General features: G+C 29.3%; 2 protein-coding genes across 10 annotated transcripts; one reads left to right on the top strand and one right to left on the bottom strand.

Annotated features, from left to right (window-relative positions):
- The first annotated feature begins 1,529 nt into the window (after positions 1-1,529).
- LOC119604843 (casein kinase II subunit beta) lies at positions 1,530-12,766 on the top strand. 8 transcript variants are annotated; one of them, XM_037957721.1, is made up of 7 exons: positions 1,530-1,648; positions 2,642-2,717; positions 4,134-4,236; positions 4,377-4,568; positions 4,628-4,817; positions 4,897-4,978; positions 11,795-12,766. In XM_037957721.1, the coding sequence occupies exons 2-7, from the start codon at positions 2,646-2,648 to the stop codon at positions 11,873-11,875; spliced, it is 720 nt and encodes a 239-aa protein (XP_037813649.1). In that variant the 5' UTR covers positions 1,530-1,648; positions 2,642-2,645; the 3' UTR covers positions 11,876-12,766. The 8 variants fall into 8 exon arrangements, with proteins under 8 accessions (XP_037813649.1, XP_037813644.1, XP_037813652.1 ...); XM_037957716.1 differs by lacking the exon at positions 11,795-12,766 and adding an exon at positions 9,525-9,668; XM_037957724.1 differs by lacking the exon at positions 11,795-12,766 and adding an exon at positions 5,265-5,584.
- A 2,814-nt stretch (positions 12,767-15,580) lies between these two features.
- LOC119604856 (endoplasmic reticulum chaperone BiP) lies at positions 15,581-21,645 on the bottom strand. 2 transcript variants are annotated; one of them, XM_037957742.1, is made up of 3 exons: positions 21,328-21,645; positions 17,893-18,048; positions 15,581-17,775 (listed from the first exon to the last, which is right to left on the bottom strand). In XM_037957742.1, the coding sequence occupies exons 2-3, from the start codon at positions 18,015-18,017 to the stop codon at positions 15,930-15,932; spliced, it is 1,971 nt and encodes a 656-aa protein (XP_037813670.1). In that variant the 5' UTR covers positions 18,018-18,048; positions 21,328-21,645; the 3' UTR covers positions 15,581-15,929. The 2 variants fall into 2 exon arrangements, with proteins under 2 accessions (XP_037813670.1, XP_037813669.1); XM_037957741.1 differs by lacking the exon at positions 21,328-21,645 and adding an exon at positions 18,424-18,703.
- Between the last annotated feature and the right edge of the window lie 184 nt (positions 21,646-21,829).

Below are 21,829 nucleotides of genomic sequence, written 5' to 3'. Positions count from 1 at the left end.
AGTGGTAGTAATTTCCCGAGGTGGACCTTATATCGGGGATATGTTAAATTATGGACCGATCCCCTTAAATTTGTTTATGTGGAATTTCTTTGCTATATTGGTATTTTTATTACAATTATTGGAGTTAATATCTTTTTCTGAAGGGGAACTTATATGGGGGTAGGGTCAATTTTGAACCAACCCAGAATGGTTTTGGATCATATAAATCTTGTAAAATAATATCCTGATCCTCATAAAATTTGGCAAAAAGATTTTAGTTCCTATAAAACTTGTTTTTGTCGTTTTTCTTCGCTATACTGGAGTATTGAAGCTCAATAATAAACTCCATCAACTAAAAATATTTTGGCAAATATTGGCTAAGATCCTAGTCTATACTTTTATGGATTTTAGACCAATATTTCGGTGTAAAAGTTCCTTGGCTCCCTGATGAGTTTATCGTATAGCGATATTGTCCATTTTCAATAACAAACTCAATCTTAGACTGTAATAAGATCCCAGCATATACTTTTATGGATATTAGACCAATATTTCAATGTGTTACAAACGGTGTAAAATGTTCCTTGACTCCCTGATGGGTTGTGTCTTCCAAGTGGTGATTTAGCGATCTTGAAAGTGACGGAACTAATAGGGAATCACATTGTTCGCCGGTCTCTGGTAAGATTTTAGGTTGATAGTCATGCTGCACTTAAAGCATATATAGAATATAGAATGAATTGCACATTATATATGGCCGTTTTAAAAATACTTGATTCTAATGAAACCGGGATTATTATTGGGGTAGATGGTGTACACCAAGAACACTTGCACTGGCTATAAAACATTATTAAAATACATAAATTTTTCTTAGCACAAAATAAATATGTCTAGTAATTTGTTTTTGTTTCATTTGTTTACGTTTTTACAGAAACTCACCACACAACAATCAAAAACAGCTGTTAGGGTTTGCTGTTTTATCAAAAGGTTGTTTTATTAACGGGTATGAATTTTTGTCAATTATCGACTATTTGGTTCTAAAATGTCAGTAATTCGACTGATTTAGGAAAAATTACGAAAACGTCTAAAAAATGGTAAAAGTACATATATATATTGTTGCTACGGACGGACAAAGTTTCAGTTTTAAATCTAAGATTTAAATTATCAATTGGATGGTGCTTTTATTTTTATTTTAAAAGCTAACGTTGTTTTTAATGTGTAAATCTGGAAACATAACTTAAACTTTGAAATAGAAGATGAAAAATTCGAATTGAGTAAAATCTCATTTTGACTTGTTTAATTTTATAATACTGAATTATTTTTTTTAAATACGAAACTTCAAATTGTAAAAATTTGAAAAATCGAAATTTTGTAAATTGAAAAGTCGGAAATTCAACTTTTTGTTTCAATTAAAGAAACAAAATTCACACATTCGTGTTTTTTTAACACGTTTTAAAATAATCGAGACGTTTTTATTTTCTTCCAGAATACCACTTTTTAAACAATCGGATTCCGCTTTTGTTCAATATCGCTGAATGAATTAAAAACAAAAAATGTAGCCGGCTTACATTCGATTTTGAGCCGCTGCCGCCGTTATGTTTGTCGACGCAGATCTCTGCTTCTCTTTCTCGATATTTTTCAGTTTTTTTCATTCCTTAAACGTGGTTTGATAAAGGTAAGTTTTTTTTTACCGTGATTGGCAAGAAAAGTTAATAAAATTTGAGTGTATATAAAACTTAAAATGAAGCAATTCATGTGAAAGTTTTTGCCTAAAGTGGAATATTCGTGATAAAGTAAGAAAAAAGTGTATAAAACAATAAGAAAACATGAATTTTCAAAAGTTTTTCAGACAGACGAGCGGTGTATAAGACAGAAAAAGAAAATAAAAAAAGAATTACAAATTCTGTTATACGGCATCGATAAATTGTCATGTTAAAAAAAGAGAGTGATATGCTCATTCGCAAATATAATGCAACAAAAACAATACGAGTAAAAAGCACAAACATATGTATTGAATGTCGGAATGCTGAACACAAAATGCAAATAATGATAAATGAAGTGTTAAAATGAAAATGAACATATTTTTTTTTCCTTTTGACAAATATGTCGTCGGTGGAATAATATAACAAAAGACACATACGAAGAAAATAAGAAAAAAATTTCCCTTTTGGAAATCAAAAGAAAAGTAATGAAAAAGTGTGCATGACAATTTCTTACCAAAAAATTGTAAAATAAAAAGAAAATAGTAAAATAATAAGAAAAAGTGATACATAAAAAACTATAATTGGACAAATATTTTATTTTTATTTTTTTCTTTAGTTGAATTTGTATTAAAAGTTTCAAAAATATTTCCCCTAATGTGAGTTGCAGTGTGTTTTAATTTGAATAAAGAAAAAGAAAAAAATTGTGATACAATGAAGATGATAAATTTCTTCTTGCCACTTATTAACAAAATTTCTTTACAGTTTAATTAACTGGGTGGCTAGTTGAATTGTTGGTTTTACTGACAATCATTAGTCCACCAAATTTTACATTTAATTTAATTTTATTTATTTTTTTTTGGTGTCTTATTTTTTTATACACTTGCATATACAATACTTTAAGATTTTGGTCTTTGGTTCAACCAGTGAATGTCTTGCTTTATTAATCTTTTTTCCGGTTTTTACAGAAAAATGAGCAGCTCTGAGGAAGTATCTTGGGTAACTTGGTTTTGCGGTCTACGCGGCAATGAATTCTTTTGTGAGGTATGTGTGATTTATTTTATTTACTTTAGATTTAAGATTATTTATCGTAAAATAATGATGATTTTCTTATGCTATATTATTGTCTTAATTATTTGTTATCTAATCATTCATCGATGTGTGATTTATATTGTTTAAATGTACAAGTAAATTAGTCCCTGTTCTTAAGATCAGCCCCCCGTATTATTTGAAGAAATATTGCTCAGAGTCTGTGGGCGCACCAACATTAAAATACCAATTTGATTTCATTAATTAAAGACTGAAAAGTGTTTTACTTTGATATTGTTATATTTTCTTGCATTTCCTTATTGTTAATATTTATTTTGTCTTATTTTTGAGTCATTGACACACCTAAACGTCACTAAACTAATGATATTAATAAATAAATAAATAAATAATTTGTATTTAATTTACATACATAGTTGCATATTGATTTTGTATATTTCGCACAATTTTAATTTTAAATTCAAAGTTATTTAAATAAATGAACGAACGATAGATATATCGATCAACTTAACATAAGTACGTAGAGGGTCTTCTTGGTTAGAAGAATATTTCCAGTGTGTAATAGAGTTTACAAATAGGTAATAACCTGGAACCTGGAACGAAAAACTAGTTCCAGGTTGTCTAGTTTTAGAGGAAAACTTGTTACGTTCTGAAAGTGTGGCAATATTATAGGGGTCGTACTTGAAAGAGCTCTAGGGTTGTTATTAGAATGACTTTGTTTGACTGTACTTGAATATTGAAACATACAGAAAGTAGTATTAAATGAGTAAATCCACCAATGTGACACTATTATTGGCTGATCCTCGAAATTATTAACTAAGGTGGTAATAGTAGGAAAGATTGCTTAGCATCCAAAGCCTTGATACTAAAGTCTCCGGAATAGGTGTATTTAATAACACAACGCACTTTTGTGTGTTATCTCTGTATTTGACAGAGTCGGAGCATAGATAGTTGTAATCAAGGCAATTTGCTGTGCTTTATAAAGCGAAAGGTTGGCTATTTGAAGTTAGAATGCTTATATCAACTTTTTCAACTTTTTTAGAATTGAAATAAGTTTCTTTCACAACACTTCTAAACTAAAATATGTACATAAAGCGACCAAAGAGATAGGGACTCAAAGAAAATTTTTAAAAATTATCCAATTTAAAATAAATGTATATGGAAAACAATCGATCTTGAAGTACATATTAGAAAAATAACAAGGGAAGTTAAACATAACGTATTCCCAAATCTACTATTTTTAAATAAAATTTTAAGTAATTAACATATGTACATAATAATTTTAGTGACTTGGGGATTTTACAATATGAACGAAGGTTTTGTAAAAGGATTACCACAAAATTTCAACATTAGAAAATCTTCACAATATATTTTATAAAAAATTCTATTAATTTTTTCAATATACTTTTACAGGTTGATGAAGATTACATACAGGATAAATTCAATTTAACTGGCTTAAATGAACAAGTACCAAATTATAGACAAGCTCTTGATATGATCCTAGACTTAGAGCCTGGTAAGTAAAATACAATAATATGTGATTGTTAAATTCACAAATGAAAAGTGATTAAAAAACTAGTTTAATGTTGAACATTATATAAAAACAACAGTTGTATAACATTATTTGAATTAAATTGAATATTAATATTATTGCAGAGGATGAACTTGAAGATAATCCCTTACAATCTGATATGACCGAACAAGCTGCTGAAATGTTATATGGTTTGATACATGCACGTTATATTTTAACAAATCGTGGCATTGCGCAAATGATTGAAAAATATCAAACTGGTGATTTTGGACATTGCCCACGCGTTTATTGTGAAAGTCAACCGATGTTGCCATTGGGTAAGTAATTTTAATTAAAATTTTAGTTTAATATTATTGAAAATTAAATTCTCTTTTAGGTTTATCTGATATTCCTGGTGAGGCAATGGTTAAAGTATATTGTCCCAAATGTATTGATGTTTATACACCAAAATCATCACGACACCATCATACGGATGGTGCTTATTTCGGTACTGGTTTTCCACATATGTTATTTATGGTGCATCCTGAATATCGTCCTAAAAGGCCCACTAATCAATTTGTTCCAAGGTAAATATAAATAACCTTTAAATAAAATATACATATGTATATAATTTTTTAAAATTTAAATTTAATTTTTCTTTTGCAGACTTTATGGCTTCAAAATTCATAGCTTAGCTTATCAAATACAGCTGCAGGCAGCAGCCAACTTTAAAATGCCACTACGAGCGGTAAATTTAAAATGAAATTTATTTTAAATGTAACAAAACAATTATTAAAATCATATATCGTTTTTCCTTTTTTCCTTTCCTCCCACTCTTATGTTTATTTAAATGTTTTCTTTATTATAACTACAACTATATTTTTTAACAAAACACACTACTTTTTTAAACAAAATTTCCTCTTCTTTTAAATTGTTCACAATATACTACTCCTCTGCATTTACAAAACATACAAAAAATCCTATGAAAAATTAAAAAAAAAAACTAAAAATTATAAAAAATCTAATAAAAAAAGAAAAATTAATAAAAAAGCACACAAAAACAGCAACCATTAAATAGAGAAAAAGAAATCTTAAATTGAGAAAAGTAAACAACAACATTTGTTGTTCCAAACTTAAAGAAAGAGTGAATGAAAGATGCAAAATATCCCTCTTCTCATCCCTTCCCCATCAAAAAAAAAAAAAAAAAAAAAAAATACAAACAAACACAAAATATGGTGAACTAAATATCCATAATATTTTTTACCAATCAGATGCATTGTTAGAGTTTTATGTTTAATTATAATGAAACACAGGATTTAATAAAGAACAAACAACAACATAAACATAACCAAAACCTTGACTTACTACTTACTTACCAATACAAATTTCAAAATCCCTTAAAATAACAAAAAAAAAATTAAACAAAATTAGACAATGTTAAAAATTCAAATATATACAAGCAACGAAATTTTATTTACACCATTTACCAAACAGGAAACAACTGACAGACAAAATAATTCCCACACTTTTTTATCTGTATTTGTTTTTATATATTTGTTTCGCTTTCATTTCATCTAACTAGTTTATTGCTATTTTAATTATTATTATTTTATTATTGTTTAAAAAAACACCTTCTTGTGCATTTAGTATAAGGACCCTTTTTGGCTGTATAAAGAAAAAAAATCAAATTAAACACTTTGTGTCATTTAACTGAACATTAAAAAATCGATCAATCCAATCATTCAATTCTCATAATTATCAATAACATTCAAACACAATAAAATGCTTGGACATTAAAAAAACAATAAAATTACATGTTAATAAACTAAAAAACGTTATAAATGAAGGAATTCAATCAACATTTGCTAAATCTCCATCTTTAGAAACAAGGAAATCCAACACTTCCACCACCATCATCATCAGCACCTGTAACTGTAAAATAAAACAACCAGCCATTTATCTATCAATCAGTCTATACGTACTTTGTATGTTTCGAAATTTCCATCAACATTTATTTTGATTGTGTTTTGTGTGTGAGAAAAATCATCCTTACCGCCACACAACATCCAATAAAATAAATATATAAAAAAGAAAGAAAAGTTTATAAGAAGCTTGCTTAAATGTAAACAAAAACAAAGAAAAATCCCAAGATTTGATGTACTGTATGTATCAATCGCATAGAGTAATTTATCCCTAAATGTATCAATATCATTAACATTGTAATCATGATCATCATCTAGCTATCTGTTCATTAAAACAAAATATTAATAATAAAACAAATCATAATATTTAGTTTATTTCCATTTATATATTTTTTTGTACAACTTTCTTTTTTATTGTCAATTAGTGTACTTTACATTTTCTTTTTTTTTTTTTTTTTGTTTAACGAAACGGATTTTTCATAAATAATTTAATATGAACAATAATAATTAAAAAAAAATAATAATTAAAAACAAATAATATTTAAAACGAAAAACAAAAAAAAAAAAAAAAAAAAAAAAATAATAATAAAATTAATCATACATACTTAGTAATTTATAAATGTTTATTAATTTAATTAAATATATAAAAAACAAAAGTAATGTGCTTATTTACGAAATATATAATTTTAAACAAAATCTCCTAAATTATTTACAAAGATTAGTTGTACATAGTTAGAAGTTTAGAATCCAATTGAGTGCAGTTTTATAGCATATTAGCTACTACCCAGTACACTTTGCTACCCTTGCATAGATAGTAAAGTTGCTCATGCAAATTTTGAAAATTTTTTTAGCTGCTATAGTTCTTCAATATACTATTTTTCTTATATACGGAAGTGATCTCATTGATGCAGTTTTTTGCCCTAAACATGCATTTGGATAATAAAATTATTTATAAAATATTTGAAGACTGCAATTTTTTACGTTTCTTAGACATATTGCTGGTCTGCCCATTAATATTTTAAATATTTATATTGATGTTAAAGTTCCTTTAGCAAAAATTGACGGCTCTTTATTTTATAGTTTGTCAAATGTATGTATATGGGGGCGTCCCTTAAAGACTTTAGTTTATATTGTTTGCTAGATTGATATTAACATTTTAGTATTTAATACCCACTATGTATATAGACAATAAAGGAATTTGCGCGAAGCTTTATAGCTTCCCAAATATACAAATTTTAGTGTAAATCTTTTATACGGCTAGTGTCACGCCCACTAATATACATATATATACAAAGATCATGATTCTAGCTGTTATAGCAGATATTTGAGTTTAATCATTAAACTCATATTTAAAGGGCGTGGCCTCTAATGTCGGACATCCCTTAATGAAGAATTCGACAATAAGACTGAACTGAATTCGACATCATTAACAGATAGACAATACCATTGCGGACTCTCTTACGAAACGTGGCTCTTGGATAGCAAGAGAGTACACTAAAAGTTTCGTCGACATACCGCTTTCGCTATAAACTTCACAAGCTTGCACAATCTATGTGGCTGATTAAGGCTACCTGTAGATTGGTGAAACATATAACCCATAAAGATCACAGGTCTTACTATATATTTCGAAAGCATAGCTACGGAACACAAATGCAGTGATAACTGGCCGTTTGGACTTCATGCTTGAAGATCGAACTTATTTATTAATGACTTCTGCCGAAGCTTTAAAGAGAAAGAGAAAAATATTACTACTTTTTTCTGTTAATGTCCTGAGATCAATATGGTGGACACAAGTGTGTCCCCCGTGATGTAAATAGAAAAAAAAATTATCAATACTAAATTTAGAAAAACAAAACCTTGTTAAAATGTAAAACATTGCAGATATTATTTGCTTCAGGAATTTACTAAAAGAAAACCTCACAAAGTCGCGAATAGTTTAATTTACCGGCCTCGTTCTCTTACTATTATAATAACACACCTATTCTGCATTTTGATTACGTTTCCGCATTCAGTTTCCCAAAGATTGGAAAAAGATATTCCAACGAAAAACGGAATCGTAACGAAAAGAAATTCCAATTTGTTTCAATGCTTTATGTAAATTCTGCATTGCGATTTTAGCTACGTTTATAAAGTTGTAAACGGAAAAATTTTGACTCGAATTGTAATGCAGAATAAGGGCGAAGAATTGCAACCATTAATCTTATATTGTGCGTATAAGGCTTACATAAACATTGAAGAAGATACATTTTGAATAATAGCGAAATATTGCAACAGTCAGATGGGGTTTAAAGTGCTAGGAATAGCTGTGGAAACCGGATCTTAATTGTGCCTCGCACTATTCGAGTTTTTACGGCATGTTTAATTAGGTTTGATATTGTTAATCGCCGAAACGACCCAAGTTATAAATAGTCAAGGAATGTTAACTCATCGACAGATTCGTTTTAGGTGATGATATGTACATTAGGTTTAGGTAAGAAGGGTGGCTTACATAGGTCCACCCAATTGCAGTCCCGTTGTGATGCCCTAGTGGTAATAGGAGAAAATTTAAATACTACTCACTACTTCCAGATTTAAACCAGCCGATTTGATTCACAAGTTTAGGATATTTTTGAGGCATAACCCAGATACCTCCTCCAATAGAGAGCAGCAAAGCCGAAACGCAATAGCAAAGGAGGTGAGGTATTGTTTCCTCGTCCTCCTCATTTTTGTTGGAATACCTATTTTCGATCGTAGCGTAACTGAAGGCGGAAACGTAATCGAAATGTAGAATAGAGGCGAATAACTTACAAAAACGTAGCTACGATCGTAAAACAGATACACACTATAGTAAACCATTGAAACGAAATGTAAGACCTTCTTCTTTTCCTTACGATTCCATTTTTTTTTAAATAATATTTTCTATCGTTGCATAATGGAATGCGAAATAGGGTCGAGTGATTTCGTTAAAACTCAATATTGCTTGTCAAGTGGTGATAACGCTAGAAACTAACCAAAAGTTCGAAATCGATTTTATATAAGAATTTCTGTTAACAAAATCTGTGAAAGTTTCAAAATTCTTTAAATGTATTGTATGTATACAAATATTGTTCCTTCGTGCTCGTTGGTTGAATCCAGTGTTCTTTTCAATGTGTGCGTCTTAACAAGTAGATATCTTCATTATTTTTAATTAATTTCTTTATTTTACTTTTTTCTCTCTTTTGCCGAAAACACTTGTCATTGTTAATAACAAAATTACACTTCCTCGCATTAAATCATGCCTCCCTCTCATGCGCCTATACTCAATCAATCAAATCACACATTCCCACTCATGCATGATGTCAAAAATATTCACGCATACACACACACACGTGCATGTACTATATATATTTACAGGACTATATTGCACTTTGTCAGGAAATACTTAGCCGACCGTGTCCTGAAGATGAAGAAGTAGAGGAGAATAAAGACAAGGAATAATTTTTCAATCTTTCTTAAATTGTTGTCTTTTTTTAAATTAATTTACATCTGTTTAAATAATTTTGTTAAATATGTATTTTATAAAAGAATAACAATATTTATTAGATCAATTAAAATTATTTACATATATCTTTTTGTGTGCAATTGATTTTGTTTGTTGTGTTTAATGTTCTTTTTAGTTATTTTATTTTTTTTAATGCACTAAACAATTTTTGTTTGTTTTTTTTTTCCCTCGCTGTTATAGAGTATTCCCTATTTTGCTTCTTAAGACGAAGTAAAATGACTATTTTCTGGATAAAACCACTTTAGGTTTTTAGTGGACTTAGATTTTGTTTAGAATTACATACCTGTTTTTCATAAAGTTTAATAAAATTATTTACCAATTAAAAAAATTATTCGAAATCAAAAACCATTTCAAGCGGAATGTTTGATTGTCCTAAAAGTAAAATCCTTCCAATATCAATCATAATTCATAGATGAGTTTTATGTACTTATTGTATATGTACTACTTATTATTTTTTTTGACATAAAAAAACGTGAAAAAAACGTCACTTCTCCTGTCAATTAAAACAACGGAATTCAGATAAATAATGTTTATTTACTATATCAAACTCCTACGAAGGAAATCTCTATCAAACTTTTTTAAATTTTACTGTGGTATAATTCTTTTGAAGATGCGTCTAAAGGTTTACAAATTTGAAAAAATGTGCTATTTTTTTTATTTTAATGAAAAACGTTAAATTTTTAAGTTTTTTAGTAATTAAAGCAATTATAAGGACACTGTAATTTATGTTTTATACACCATTGAATGCGGTTATAAAAACTCTTTCAAATGGTATCCCATATTAAATATATTTGTTCAATTCAATTTTTGCTCATATCTCCGTTATTTATGGACCGATTTTGATGATTTTAAATAGGAAACTACTCGAAAGCATGTCAGATAGATTTATTGAAGATTTAGACCCCAAAGATATCTGGGGTCTTTATAAAATTGATTTCAATAGTCATAAAACAAAGCAAGGTAAATTTTGAGAGGGGTAACAAACTGACTCTGTATGCTTTCCATACAGAGTCAGTCGGTCTAATGTATTTACATATATCTGATTCACTGAGATATCGTCTCAGACAGACTTTTTTATTAAAGAATCGTAACATCTTGTGTCTAAGTTAGATAATTAGTAAATTCACTCCGTTATAACATCTTGAATGTGTAGAAAACGTGGTTTGTTCAACAAGTTTTCAGATCATATTCAAATTTAGCGCAGCTCTGGCCTGTGTAATCAGAACTTACATATAAATACTTTTGAATAATGAATTGGTATCATGGAATAGGTTCCATTGAAAAAGCTTGAGTGAATGATTCTATAAATATGTAGTTAACAATTTAAAAATTCAAATAAATCTCGTTAACAAAAGATTTCTTTGACTTTCGGATAATAGTAAGAAAAATGTAATTACAACGAGTGGTAATCTGTTTGGCATTCCACCAAAAACTCTTTTAAAAGGTGTGTTTTAATCCGTTATATTTTAAAATTTTCCGTTACATTACCTATCTAGATCATTAAGCACAAGATCACTACGTAAAATCTAAATTTTAAATTAAAACTTTTCGCACATCACGATCATAGGATCATTATATTAAATCTATTGGAAATAGCCTTTACACTTTCCTTAAATTATGTTTCATTTAATGTCCTAAGAAATGTTTTTATTAATATTATTAACAATTTATTTTTTATTTTTCTTCCTGTTTCTTTTTTGTTGTTTTCTTTTTTATATAATCTCAAACTTGTTTCTTTTTGTACCAAATAAATGTCGTAAAACTATATTTGTACCGACTGTTAAAACTTCTCCCTCTACTACTGCTAACTACTACTATTGACGGTGTTCGATGTTAAAATTGTATGTATGTGTATGTGCGTGGGTGTGCGTGAATTACTACTTTTATTTAAATATATATATTTATTTAATGAAAATTATGAAATTTATATTACTACATCATCAACTTCTGCAAACAATTTGGATTCTGCAAACAATTTAATTTGATTTTTATCTGAAATTTCTTTTTAAAAATCACTCAAACAATCAACCAACCAACCAAATAACGATCGGTATACACTCACTAAACTTCTTCAACTAAAACAACAACTATATATTCAATGCTAAATATCTGAATAATGTAGCATAATAATAGTGGTGGTGGTGGTCAAGATAAAGACGATGAGGCTGAAAATACCATTGATACTATTCCAAATCGCGTTTAGAATATTCTTCTGATTTCTAGCTGATTATTTTCAATTCGTTTTGTGTTTGATTTTCATACGTTAAATGCATCCTAAGAATATTACAAATAAAAAATTAATAATATGTAATAATAAACCAAACACATTTCATCTGAAAAACATTGCCGTTTTAACGTAAATGTAAATTTTTAATGGGTTTTATTATTTTATAAATATTCATCATGGATTTTAATGGCAAACACACTCGAACTTGGATGCCTGCCGCCTACAACATCTTCATAAGTATTTATCATCTGCTATAATACTACATTTAGTCGCAGGAATAAAAATAAAAAAACTTGAATTATTATAATTAATTACATAATTAAATCAATTATTACTTTGATAGTAGTCAAAATCGTGATACTATTTATTATACATACATATGCAAACAAAATCCGTACCTCCTATATAACTATAATTCTTCTTTTTCGTTACCCTACACCATACAGTAGGGAGGTTATTAAGCATATATTTAGAAGTTAAGTAAAAAATTCCTATATAAAACTGCACGAAATTTATTTATTATAAATTGATAAACAAATCACAGATTTTTTAAAAAATTATTACATATATGAATATGTTTCTCGTGATCACATTAAGTAATGATCGGGCTATAATAATCTTTAAAATATTTCAAATTTCACTTAAATATGTGAATATTAAAACGAAATCCGCTTTATAATAACTAAAAATAATTTTTCAAAATTTTGTCCTAACGAACATAAATCGTTTAAATACATTAGTATTAAAATACATTTTACAAAGATTGGTCTATAATTAAAATTAACTCCTATATTGACCTCCTTGCGGAAAATTAATTTAATGCACATAAATCTATTCCCACCATGTAAGTTAGTTTTGTAAAAAAAATTAATACATAGGAGTAAATTTTTTCTATACATCTACTGGTGTAGGGTATTATATGATCGGTAATAGCCGACCATATACATTCTTACTTGTTTTGTGTTGCATTTGTATGAATGGTATCAGTACAATTTTATTTTTAATTTAATAAATTAAAAATAAAATGTATTTAAATAAATGTTATTTTTTAGTGATTATAATTTAATGAAATATATTTTTAATTTTTATTTCATTTTTTAAACAAATACATATGTATATGTGTGTATGTATGTAAATCTATATAATCAATGTAATTTTTAATAAAACAAAATATTGAAAGAAATAAAATGCCTAAGTATATTTTTAAATTAAAAAGGGGTTAAAAGTCAAGATTAAGGTTTCAAACTGACCCGATAAAGTTTAATCTTACACCGTATTGGACAGTAAGTGAGCTCAACTTTATATGGGTACAAGGCCACTAGGGGATAATCGACATTGAAGGGGCGAATGTACTAGCTACAAAGGGAGCATAAGGGAGTTATCCCAACCAATGCAACAACGTTCGATGCAACTAGGACCGGATTAAAAACATGCACAATCAGTCTCTCCTATGGTTTGTATGATGGTGCGTATTGTTTGTGAACCTGTGTTTATGGCTACATCTACACAAAATTGGACGAACGCAGCCTTTGGAAAGGATAGTGAAACGCTGGAATACTCTCTCAGTCCATGCGAGGCTAAGGCGTATTTTCTTTTCTGCAACATTCAACATTCTTTAAAAAGACTTACAGATTTGAAGAATATGCAACTTCAAAAGAATAAATTAATTAGAATGGTTTGACATCAATGTTTTATTTAGTTAGTTAGTTAGTTAGTTAGTTAGTTAGTTAGTTAGTTAGTTAATTAGTTAGTTAGTTAATTAGTTAGTTATTTAGTTAGTTAGTTGGTTAGTTAGTTGGTTAGTTAGTTAGTTAGTTAGTTAGTTAGTTAGTTAGGTAGTTAGTTAGTTAGTTAGTTAGTTAGTTAGTTAGTTAGTTAGTTAGTTAGTTAGTTAATTAGTTAGTTAGTTAGTTAGTTAGTTAGTTAGTTAGTTTGTTAGTTGGTTGGTTGGTTAGTTAGTTAGTTGGTTGGTTGGTTAGTTTTGTTTAGTTGCTTTGTAAGTTAAGAAGTTATTTATAATTTATTCACCAGAATGCATAAAGTATTGGCTACAATAAAGTTAAACTCAGATAAGTGTAGATTATTTTATTTAGATGGGATCAAATACGACGAATATATTATGTCTTAGGTTCTTCATTTTTGTGAGAATTATTTGTATCGTGAGGTTTTTCTGTGTAATATAAACAAGTGGAGTTTTACTCACAGTGTAATTGAACATTTGGGTTAGTGCTGATGTCTGCAACACACTAATATAAGGATCCTATACCCTCTTTAAGGTACCCCTATTCTGCATTTCCATTACGTTTACGCATTCAGTTACGCAACGATCGAAAAAAGGTATTCCAACAAAAAACTGAATCGTAAGAAAAAGAAAAAGCAATTCCATTTCTTTACGAATGTGTGTATTCTACGTTTCGATCGTACCTACGTTTTTGTAAGTTGTTGTTTATGTGGTGGAGAGTCGGATCGAAATGCAGAATACCAAAGTTGCCAAACGGAGAAAATTTCGATTCGAATTGAAATTCAGAATAGGGGCCAATATTTTGAGTCGATTATGCTATGTCCGCCCGATGGCTGCCCATGTATTTTTATCACAAAGACGAAGCCTATTGAAAATTGTTTATCGAGCCGTTATTTCACCTAACCGGACGAATAGTTTTCTAGTTCATAATAATGTTAAATATAATTAAGTTAGCTTAGGTTGATAGGAGGATGTATATTACATCAAATCCGAAGAAATGCACCTAGGCCACTATCAGGAATGTTGTGCGCTCCTTTTCATGGATGAAAAATGTCTGTTGGCAAAAAAATATTGTGTTAACTATATTTCAATGTTAAGAATCCGGAATAATATCACTTCCAAGATATTTGGCAAAGAAAGTGGTTCAGAGTTTCACTGTCCTCTCCACATGTTTTACATTCGCCTGACAATCCCTATCAGAAAATGTGTTCAACGTCCTTTACGACGTAGGACGGGTTTTACCAATACAAATTATTCAAGAGAAAAAACGAATAGTAAGAAAAAGATGAAGCAAATCCATTTTGTTTCAATGCTTTACGTTTTTGTATGTTGTTATTTTAGCGACGGAGCATCTCATCGAATTGCAGAATATCAAAACTGGCAAAGGAAGAAATTTGAATTGAATTTAGGGGCGAAAGGCTCTTGAATATAGTCCCTCGATATATTAAATATGTGTATGCATATCCCACTATATAAGTATTTACATTTATAGGCCTACATTCTATCTATACTGAATGGTTTCAATTTCGTAGATATTATTTTAATTGATTTTATTATGGTTTCATTTGGATTTCGATAATTAAGAAAGCTCAAAATGAAGTTTTCCAAAATAAATTTCGTAAATTTCCACTTGTTCCACACAGAAAAACAACTGTTAAATTTATTTTTTATTGTTTTTTATTAAATTAATTATTGTTTTAATATTTTTGTTTTTTTTCAAAAGTTTAAGTAATTTTATAGTTTGGAAAAAATAAATTATATAATTAGAAAATTCTTCTTAAAAATCGAAGAATTTTTTTTATTTTTATTAATGCATTTGTAGCTTATTACAAAATAATTTGTTTAAATTATTTAATTAAATTAAATTTACAAAGCAAATCATTTATATTAATTCCGAAAATAAATTTTTGTTACTAAGGAAGGACGATTTTATAGAATGAAAACAAAAAAAAAAAAAAAAAAAAATAAGGAATGCGAGGATGAACACATTCAAATTAATAGTGTTTTTCAAAAGGAAATAAAAAATGTGTTGCCCTAGGAAAGTTTGTGTTTGTTGGCTCGACATTGTTGTCTTAAATAAACAAGGCGTGTGTTTGTTGTCTTTGATGTAATAAATATTTTGTTTTAATGTTTTTTCTTTTTGTTTTTGAAATTAACACAAATATATTTTACGATTTATTATTAAATGGTTATCAGTCTGCTTTCTTGTTTATTTTTAACTAAACTGAGAACTACAACTAAACTAGAACTAGAACTTAAATCGCCGTACGACAATTAGACGACAACAATTTACAGCTCATCCTTCAAGTCCTCGTTGTCATCACCGTCTGTGGGTGGAGCACCACCAGCGCCTTGATACAATTTAGCAATAATGGGTTGGACAATGGCTTCCAAGTCCTTCTTTTGTTTCTTGTACTCTTCGGGATCAGCATCGGCGTTTTGTTCCAACCATTTAATGGATTCATCGATGGCAGCTTCCATTTTAACCTTCTCGTCTTCGCTCAATTTAGCACCGAGTTTTTCCTTGTCACCGATTTGGTTCTTGAGACTGTAGGCATAGGATTCCAATTCGTTGCGGGATTCAACCTTTTCCTTAAGTTTCTTATCTTCATCGGCGAATTTCTCAGCATCGTTGATCATGCGCTCAATATCTTCGGGAGTAAGACGGTTTTGGTCGTTGGTGATGACAATCTTTTCCTTGTTACCGGTGCCCTTATCTTCAGCACTTACTTGGAGAATACCGTTGGCATCAATTTCGAAACTGACTTCAATTTGGGGAATACCACGAGGAGCTGGGGGAATGCCAGTAAGATCGAATTTACCCAACAAGTGGTTGTCTTTGGTCATGGGACGTTCACCTTCAAAGACTTGGATGGTGACGGTGTGTTGGTTGTCAGAAGCAGTGGAGAAGATTTGAGACTTCTTGGTGGGGATGACAGTGTTGCGAGGAATCAATTTAGTCATGACACCGCCAACAGTTTCGATACCCATAGTCAAGGGGTTGACATCGAGCAAGACAATGGCGTCGGTATCTTGTTCACCAGAAAGTACACCAGCTTGGACTGCAGCACCGTAAGCAACAGCTTCATCGGGGTTAATACCGCGAGATGGTTCCTTGCCACCGAAGAAGTCCTTAACCAATTGTTGTACCTTGGGGATACGGGTGGAACCACCAACCAAAACGATTTCGTGGACATCTTTTTTGTTCATATCGGCATCTTCCATAACTTTTTGTACAGGTTTCAAAGTGGAACGGAACAAGTCCATGTTCAATTCTTCGAATTTGGCACGAGTCAAAGTTTCAGAGAAGTCATCACCTTCGAAGAATGATTCAATTTCGATACGAACTTGATGGGCGCTAGACAAGGCACGCTTAGCTTTTTCAACTTCACGACGCAATTTTTGTACAGCACGGTTGTCCTTGCGGATATCCTTACCCTTCTTCTTCTTGTACAATTTGATGAAATGATCCATAACACGTTGATCGAAATCTTCACCACCCAAGTGAGTGTCACCGTTGGTAGCAACTACTTCAAAGACACCGTTATCGATGGTCAACAAGGAAACATCGAAGGTACCGCCACCCAAATCGAAGACCAAAACGTTCTTTTCACCTTCCTTCTTGTCCAAACCGTAAGCAATAGCAGCGGCAGTGGGTTCGTTAATGATACGCATAACATTCAAACCAGCAATGACGCCAGCATCCTTGGTAGCTTGACGTTGAGCATCATTAAAGTAAGCGGGTACAGTGACAACAGCATGAGTAACCTTCTTGCCCAAGTAGGCTTCAGCGGTTTCCTTCATTTTACCCAAAACCATAGCAGAGATTTCTTCGGGAGCAAAGACCTTTTTGCCTTGAGAAGTCTCGACAGAGATATGGGGTTTCGAGTTCTTTTCAACAACCTTGAAGGGGAAGAATTTAATGTCATGTTGAACGTGGCTGTCGCTCCATTCACGGCCAATCAAACGTTTAGCATCAAAGACAGTATTTTCAGGATTGGTGGTCAATTGATTCTTGGCGGCATCACCAATCAAACGTTCACCATCGGCAGTAAAGGCAACATAGGAGGGAGTGATACGATTACCTTGATCGTTGGCAATAATTTCTACACGACCATTTTTGTAAACACCAACACTAAAGGAGAGAAAGAGCGAAAAGAAAATAAGGTTAGAATAAATATAAAAAAATAAAAATTTATAATAAATTATTGTTTCAAACTTTGTGTAGTTTTTTGTTTGTAACATAACTTACCATGAGTAAGTGGTACCCAAATCAATACCAATGACTGTGCCAATATCCTTATCCTTTTCTTTTTTATCGTCTCCCAGAGACAGGCCAACGAAGGCCACTACAGCCAATAAGACAAATAATCTCATATTGAGTGTGTATGTGTTTGATTTATATTAACTGTAAAAAATTACAAAAATAATTAAGTAATTATTAGTTTAAGATTCATTAATAAAAAATTAATTTCAAATTAAAAAAATGCCAGATAATAAACTACATATTAGTCAATGGAAATATTTGCCTGCGTCACCACATTTAAATGTAAAATAGATTTGGTATAAAACGTGTACACCGCCTATGTACTATCTTTCTAGATTGTTATTTAAGCTTTCTTTTTTTATTCTTTGGTTAACGCACAATTATTCTTAGAACGTTTGACCTATTTCTTTTTTTTTGTATAAGCCGTTGTTTAGCACACAAAAACCAGTTCGATAACTTCTTTTTTCTCTTATTTAATTAAAAAAATTCTACACTTCAAATTTATAAGCACTGTACCTTTAACTTTTTTATATTTTTCTTTAGCGGAAAAAATACGTCTTCAACCCTTGACAAGCGCAACACAACTGAACTAAATTGTTTGGAACGAAAAGTGACTTTGACATTGGTTGAATTTAACAATACTGAAGGTTTTGGTTAATGTGATAAACACGTAATAATTTTACTCAGCACAACAACAATTTACTCGTTTTTTTCTTTTTTTTTTTAACAGAGAGCATTAGCACGACACTAGCCGGCGACTAGTTTTTAGTGATCCGCTAAATAGTAGTTATTAAATGACAGCAACAACATAGCGAAAAGAAATTTCATTTTAAAGAGAAGGATTGTAAAGAAATCTAAATGCATATAGTTTTGTATACGTGTACATTTGCTATAAGTAAACACAACTGAAACGGAATAGTAATGAAACAAGAGCTAATAAAAAAATCCAAAGCCGGAGCTAATTCACACTCTATCTCTCTGACTTTTTCTCTTTAAAATTTATAATTTTAAAACAGTTTTATTAAATTTAATACTAGAAGGTGTTTGACCTTTTTTATGCAAATTATTCTTTCTTTAAAAAAAGATATATTTATGGTTTATTATACAATTTAAGAGGAAATAATATAAATTTCAATGTTACTTTGGTTTTACAAAATACTTGTTTGGTTTATAATTTTTGGGCACTTTGGTAATTTAACCTAATTTTTGTTATTATTTGCAATAGCTTTTCTATTTACTCACAAATTTCACTACTGACGTATACATTACGGTAATTGTTTTTGTATTTTGTACCTACATATATTTTTTTGAAAGGTAACTTTATCTTTATATTAGTTCGGGCAGTTTATTATTTATTGTTTAAATATTTCGGTTTTAAAATGTTGTTTTGTTGCTATCTTAAGTTTGTTTTATTATAATCACTCTCAACAAGTGACGTGTTCATTTCGTATAGGATTTTATATGAAATTATATTGTCAGTTATAACCGTTAAGGTTGTTGTGTTGGCGTTTTCCCGTGTTGTTTAATTTATTGAAGTGTTTTTGTATTTCGATTTGTTTTTGTTCTGATACATTATTATCTGTATATTTAGTAAGAGATTTTTAATTGTCAATGGTAATTTAAAAATATTATCTGTTTATAAGAAACTTCAAGAGAATTCTGGTCAATTTGACAGCTGTTTATTCTATGCATTTTATACTAAAAGTTGCACTTTTATTTTAGTATTGGTAGAATACTTGGTAATACGAAATCTAAAGAAACTTCAAGAGAATTCTGGTCAATTTGGCTGCTGTTTATTCTATCCATTTTATATTAAAAGTTGCACTTTTATTTTAGTATTGGTAGAAGACTTGCAGCTATAAACAAAACATTATAAACCTAAAATTTTAAAACAGTGCTTTAAAAATTTATTTTTTTTTTTTTTGAAAGGGAAATTTTTGGTAACTGCGGAAATTTTGAAAATGTTACCAAATTTATTTTTAATGCACCAAGTCTATTTCAAAATTGTAAAAAAATAGTAGTTTTGCTGAAATAAAAAATTTCCCTTCAGGGGAAATTCTTAAAAACTTGAGATATTTAGGAAATTGCAACATATTCTACACCTATAATCAAAACACATTACAAAAAATCATGAAATTTTGAAACAATTCCTTAAAAATGAAATTTCTTTGAAAGGGAAATTTTTAAATTGTGGAAATTTTCAAAATTTTACCAAATTTCTTTTTAATGCACCAAGTCCATTATAAATTGCAAAAAATTACTAAAGTTAAGTTTTCTTAAAAACTTGGGATATTTTGAAAATGTCAACAAACTTTGCATATTTCCTAGGGAAATTTTAAAAATGTCAACAAATTATGAATATACGGCCAAAACACTTAAAAAAAACTCTAAAATTTTAAAACAATTTGAAAATTTTATATTAATGATAGAAATTCATTACAAATTTGAAATATTATTCGACCTTGCAAATTAAATTAAACAGTGTACCACCTATCATATGGTGTAAATTTGTATAACTCTAGCTACTGCTTTGTTAAATGTATTTAATTTTTTCGTATTTATCTATTTTTCAGTTTTTTTTAATAAGATTTGATTTTTCAATATGTATTGAATTCTAAAAAGTATGTCTAGATTGTATAGATGATATAGGTATACGTTTTTATTTATTTTACAAGATAAGATATCATTATTGATAATAATTATCACAGACGGAATACAATGCGTTCTTTACATTTTAAGCATATGGAAAAAATATACACATATTGAAGTATATATTAGCAAGCATCCCCCAAATAACCAAATATAAATGACACGCTATTAAATGCGTGTCATTTGTACACTGATTACTCGTGTAATTTTTGCAACACTAATTTTACACCCCATATAGAACTTGCTCTCTTTACAAAGAGCCAGGGAAATCTGTTATACATTTTATTAAAATGTATGTGTGTAAAAATCTATAAATTTTTTAGATTTTTTTTCCATGCATTTTGCAATTTATTTTCTTTTTTATAAGGTTAAATTCCAATATTAATAATTTATATATGTAGTTAATAAGCTTCAAATTATAATTTCATACAATAATTTTCTTTTACCGCATTGTAATTAAAGACACTTTTCTCACGAGAAAAGAAAATTTCACGACACATACTTTTTGTTGTTTTTAAAAACCGACAAGGCAAAACGAAAACACTTTTCTGGAACATTCTAATGAAAAAATAATACTAATTTTCTAAAAAACAAACTGAAAATATGCAAAATTTAAACTTTTTATTTAAATTTCGAATCCTTTTTACAAAAAACTAACCACCATTTCCAATATTACACATTTTTTTGTATTATTATGCACAAAATGTCTGCCATTGTTTTTATGATTTTTTTTAGTTTTCACTTTTGTTATTTGTTCACAAAAATACTTACATTAAAATAAATTAATTTATTCAATTTTTCTATATGTACAATTTGTTTAATAAAAACAATTCACTTCACGTTTTAACGCCTTTTAAAATAAAGACAAATGCTATAGATTTTTTCTTAACTTTCTTGTTGTACGTTCTTTTCTCTTTGCTTTGTGATTTGAAACTGAATACAGAACCAGAGTTGCCGGCTATTTTAATGTGCTTTTAAACTGACGTGTACTTTTTCACTGATTGTATGAGTTGTGCTCCCCAATTTGTAATTTTCAAAGTATTTTTCTTCTCTTTGCTGTTTGAACTGACGTGTAAAATACTTATTTGGGGAAATTTGTTATTGAATTTTGTTTGCATTCTCTCCCAAAAGAGGCAAAATGCAGGTAAATGTCATTTTGTTGAATTCTGATTGGTCCACGTTATCATTACTTATTTATTTCTCTTCTGTTAGCGCTGCCAACTTTCTATATAATCTGTTATAATATTTTTTTATAACAGCTGTATTCTCTTTA

This window comes from Lucilia sericata, unplaced genomic scaffold, assembly GCF_015586225.1.
Source record: "Lucilia sericata isolate MDLA Ls3-8-SP2 unplaced genomic scaffold, ASM1558622v1 Contig000438F_arrow, whole genome shotgun sequence".
In the NCBI taxonomy this organism is placed as follows: Eukaryota; Metazoa; Arthropoda; class Insecta; order Diptera; family Calliphoridae; genus Lucilia; species Lucilia sericata.
Note: the sequence above shows the minus strand (reverse complement) of the source record. Positions and strands in the feature narration are given on the sequence as shown.

What these genes read in the sequence shown, in the direction of transcription:
- LOC119604856 (XM_037957742.1), bottom strand. Translation starts at nt 18,017, where the DNA reads ATGAGATTATTTGTCTTATTGGCTGTAGTGGCCTTCGTTGGCCTGTCT. An exon ending in TTGGGTACCACTTACTCATG is followed by an intron (nt 17,776 to 17,892) that starts GTAAGTTATGTT and finishes TCTCTCCTTTAG; the next exon opens with TGTTGGTGTTTACAAAAATG.
- LOC119604843 (XM_037957716.1), top strand. Translation starts at nt 2,646, where the DNA reads ATGAGCAGCTCTGAGGAAGTATCTTGGGTAACTTGGTTTTGCGGTCTA. An exon ending in GATCCTAGACTTAGAGCCTG is followed by an intron (nt 4,237 to 4,376) that starts GTAAGTAAAATA and finishes ATATTATTGCAG; the next exon opens with AGGATGAACTTGAAGATAAT. An exon ending in ACTAATCAATTTGTTCCAAG is followed by an intron (nt 4,818 to 4,896) that starts GTAAATATAAAT and finishes TTTCTTTTGCAG; the next exon opens with ACTTTATGGCTTCAAAATTC.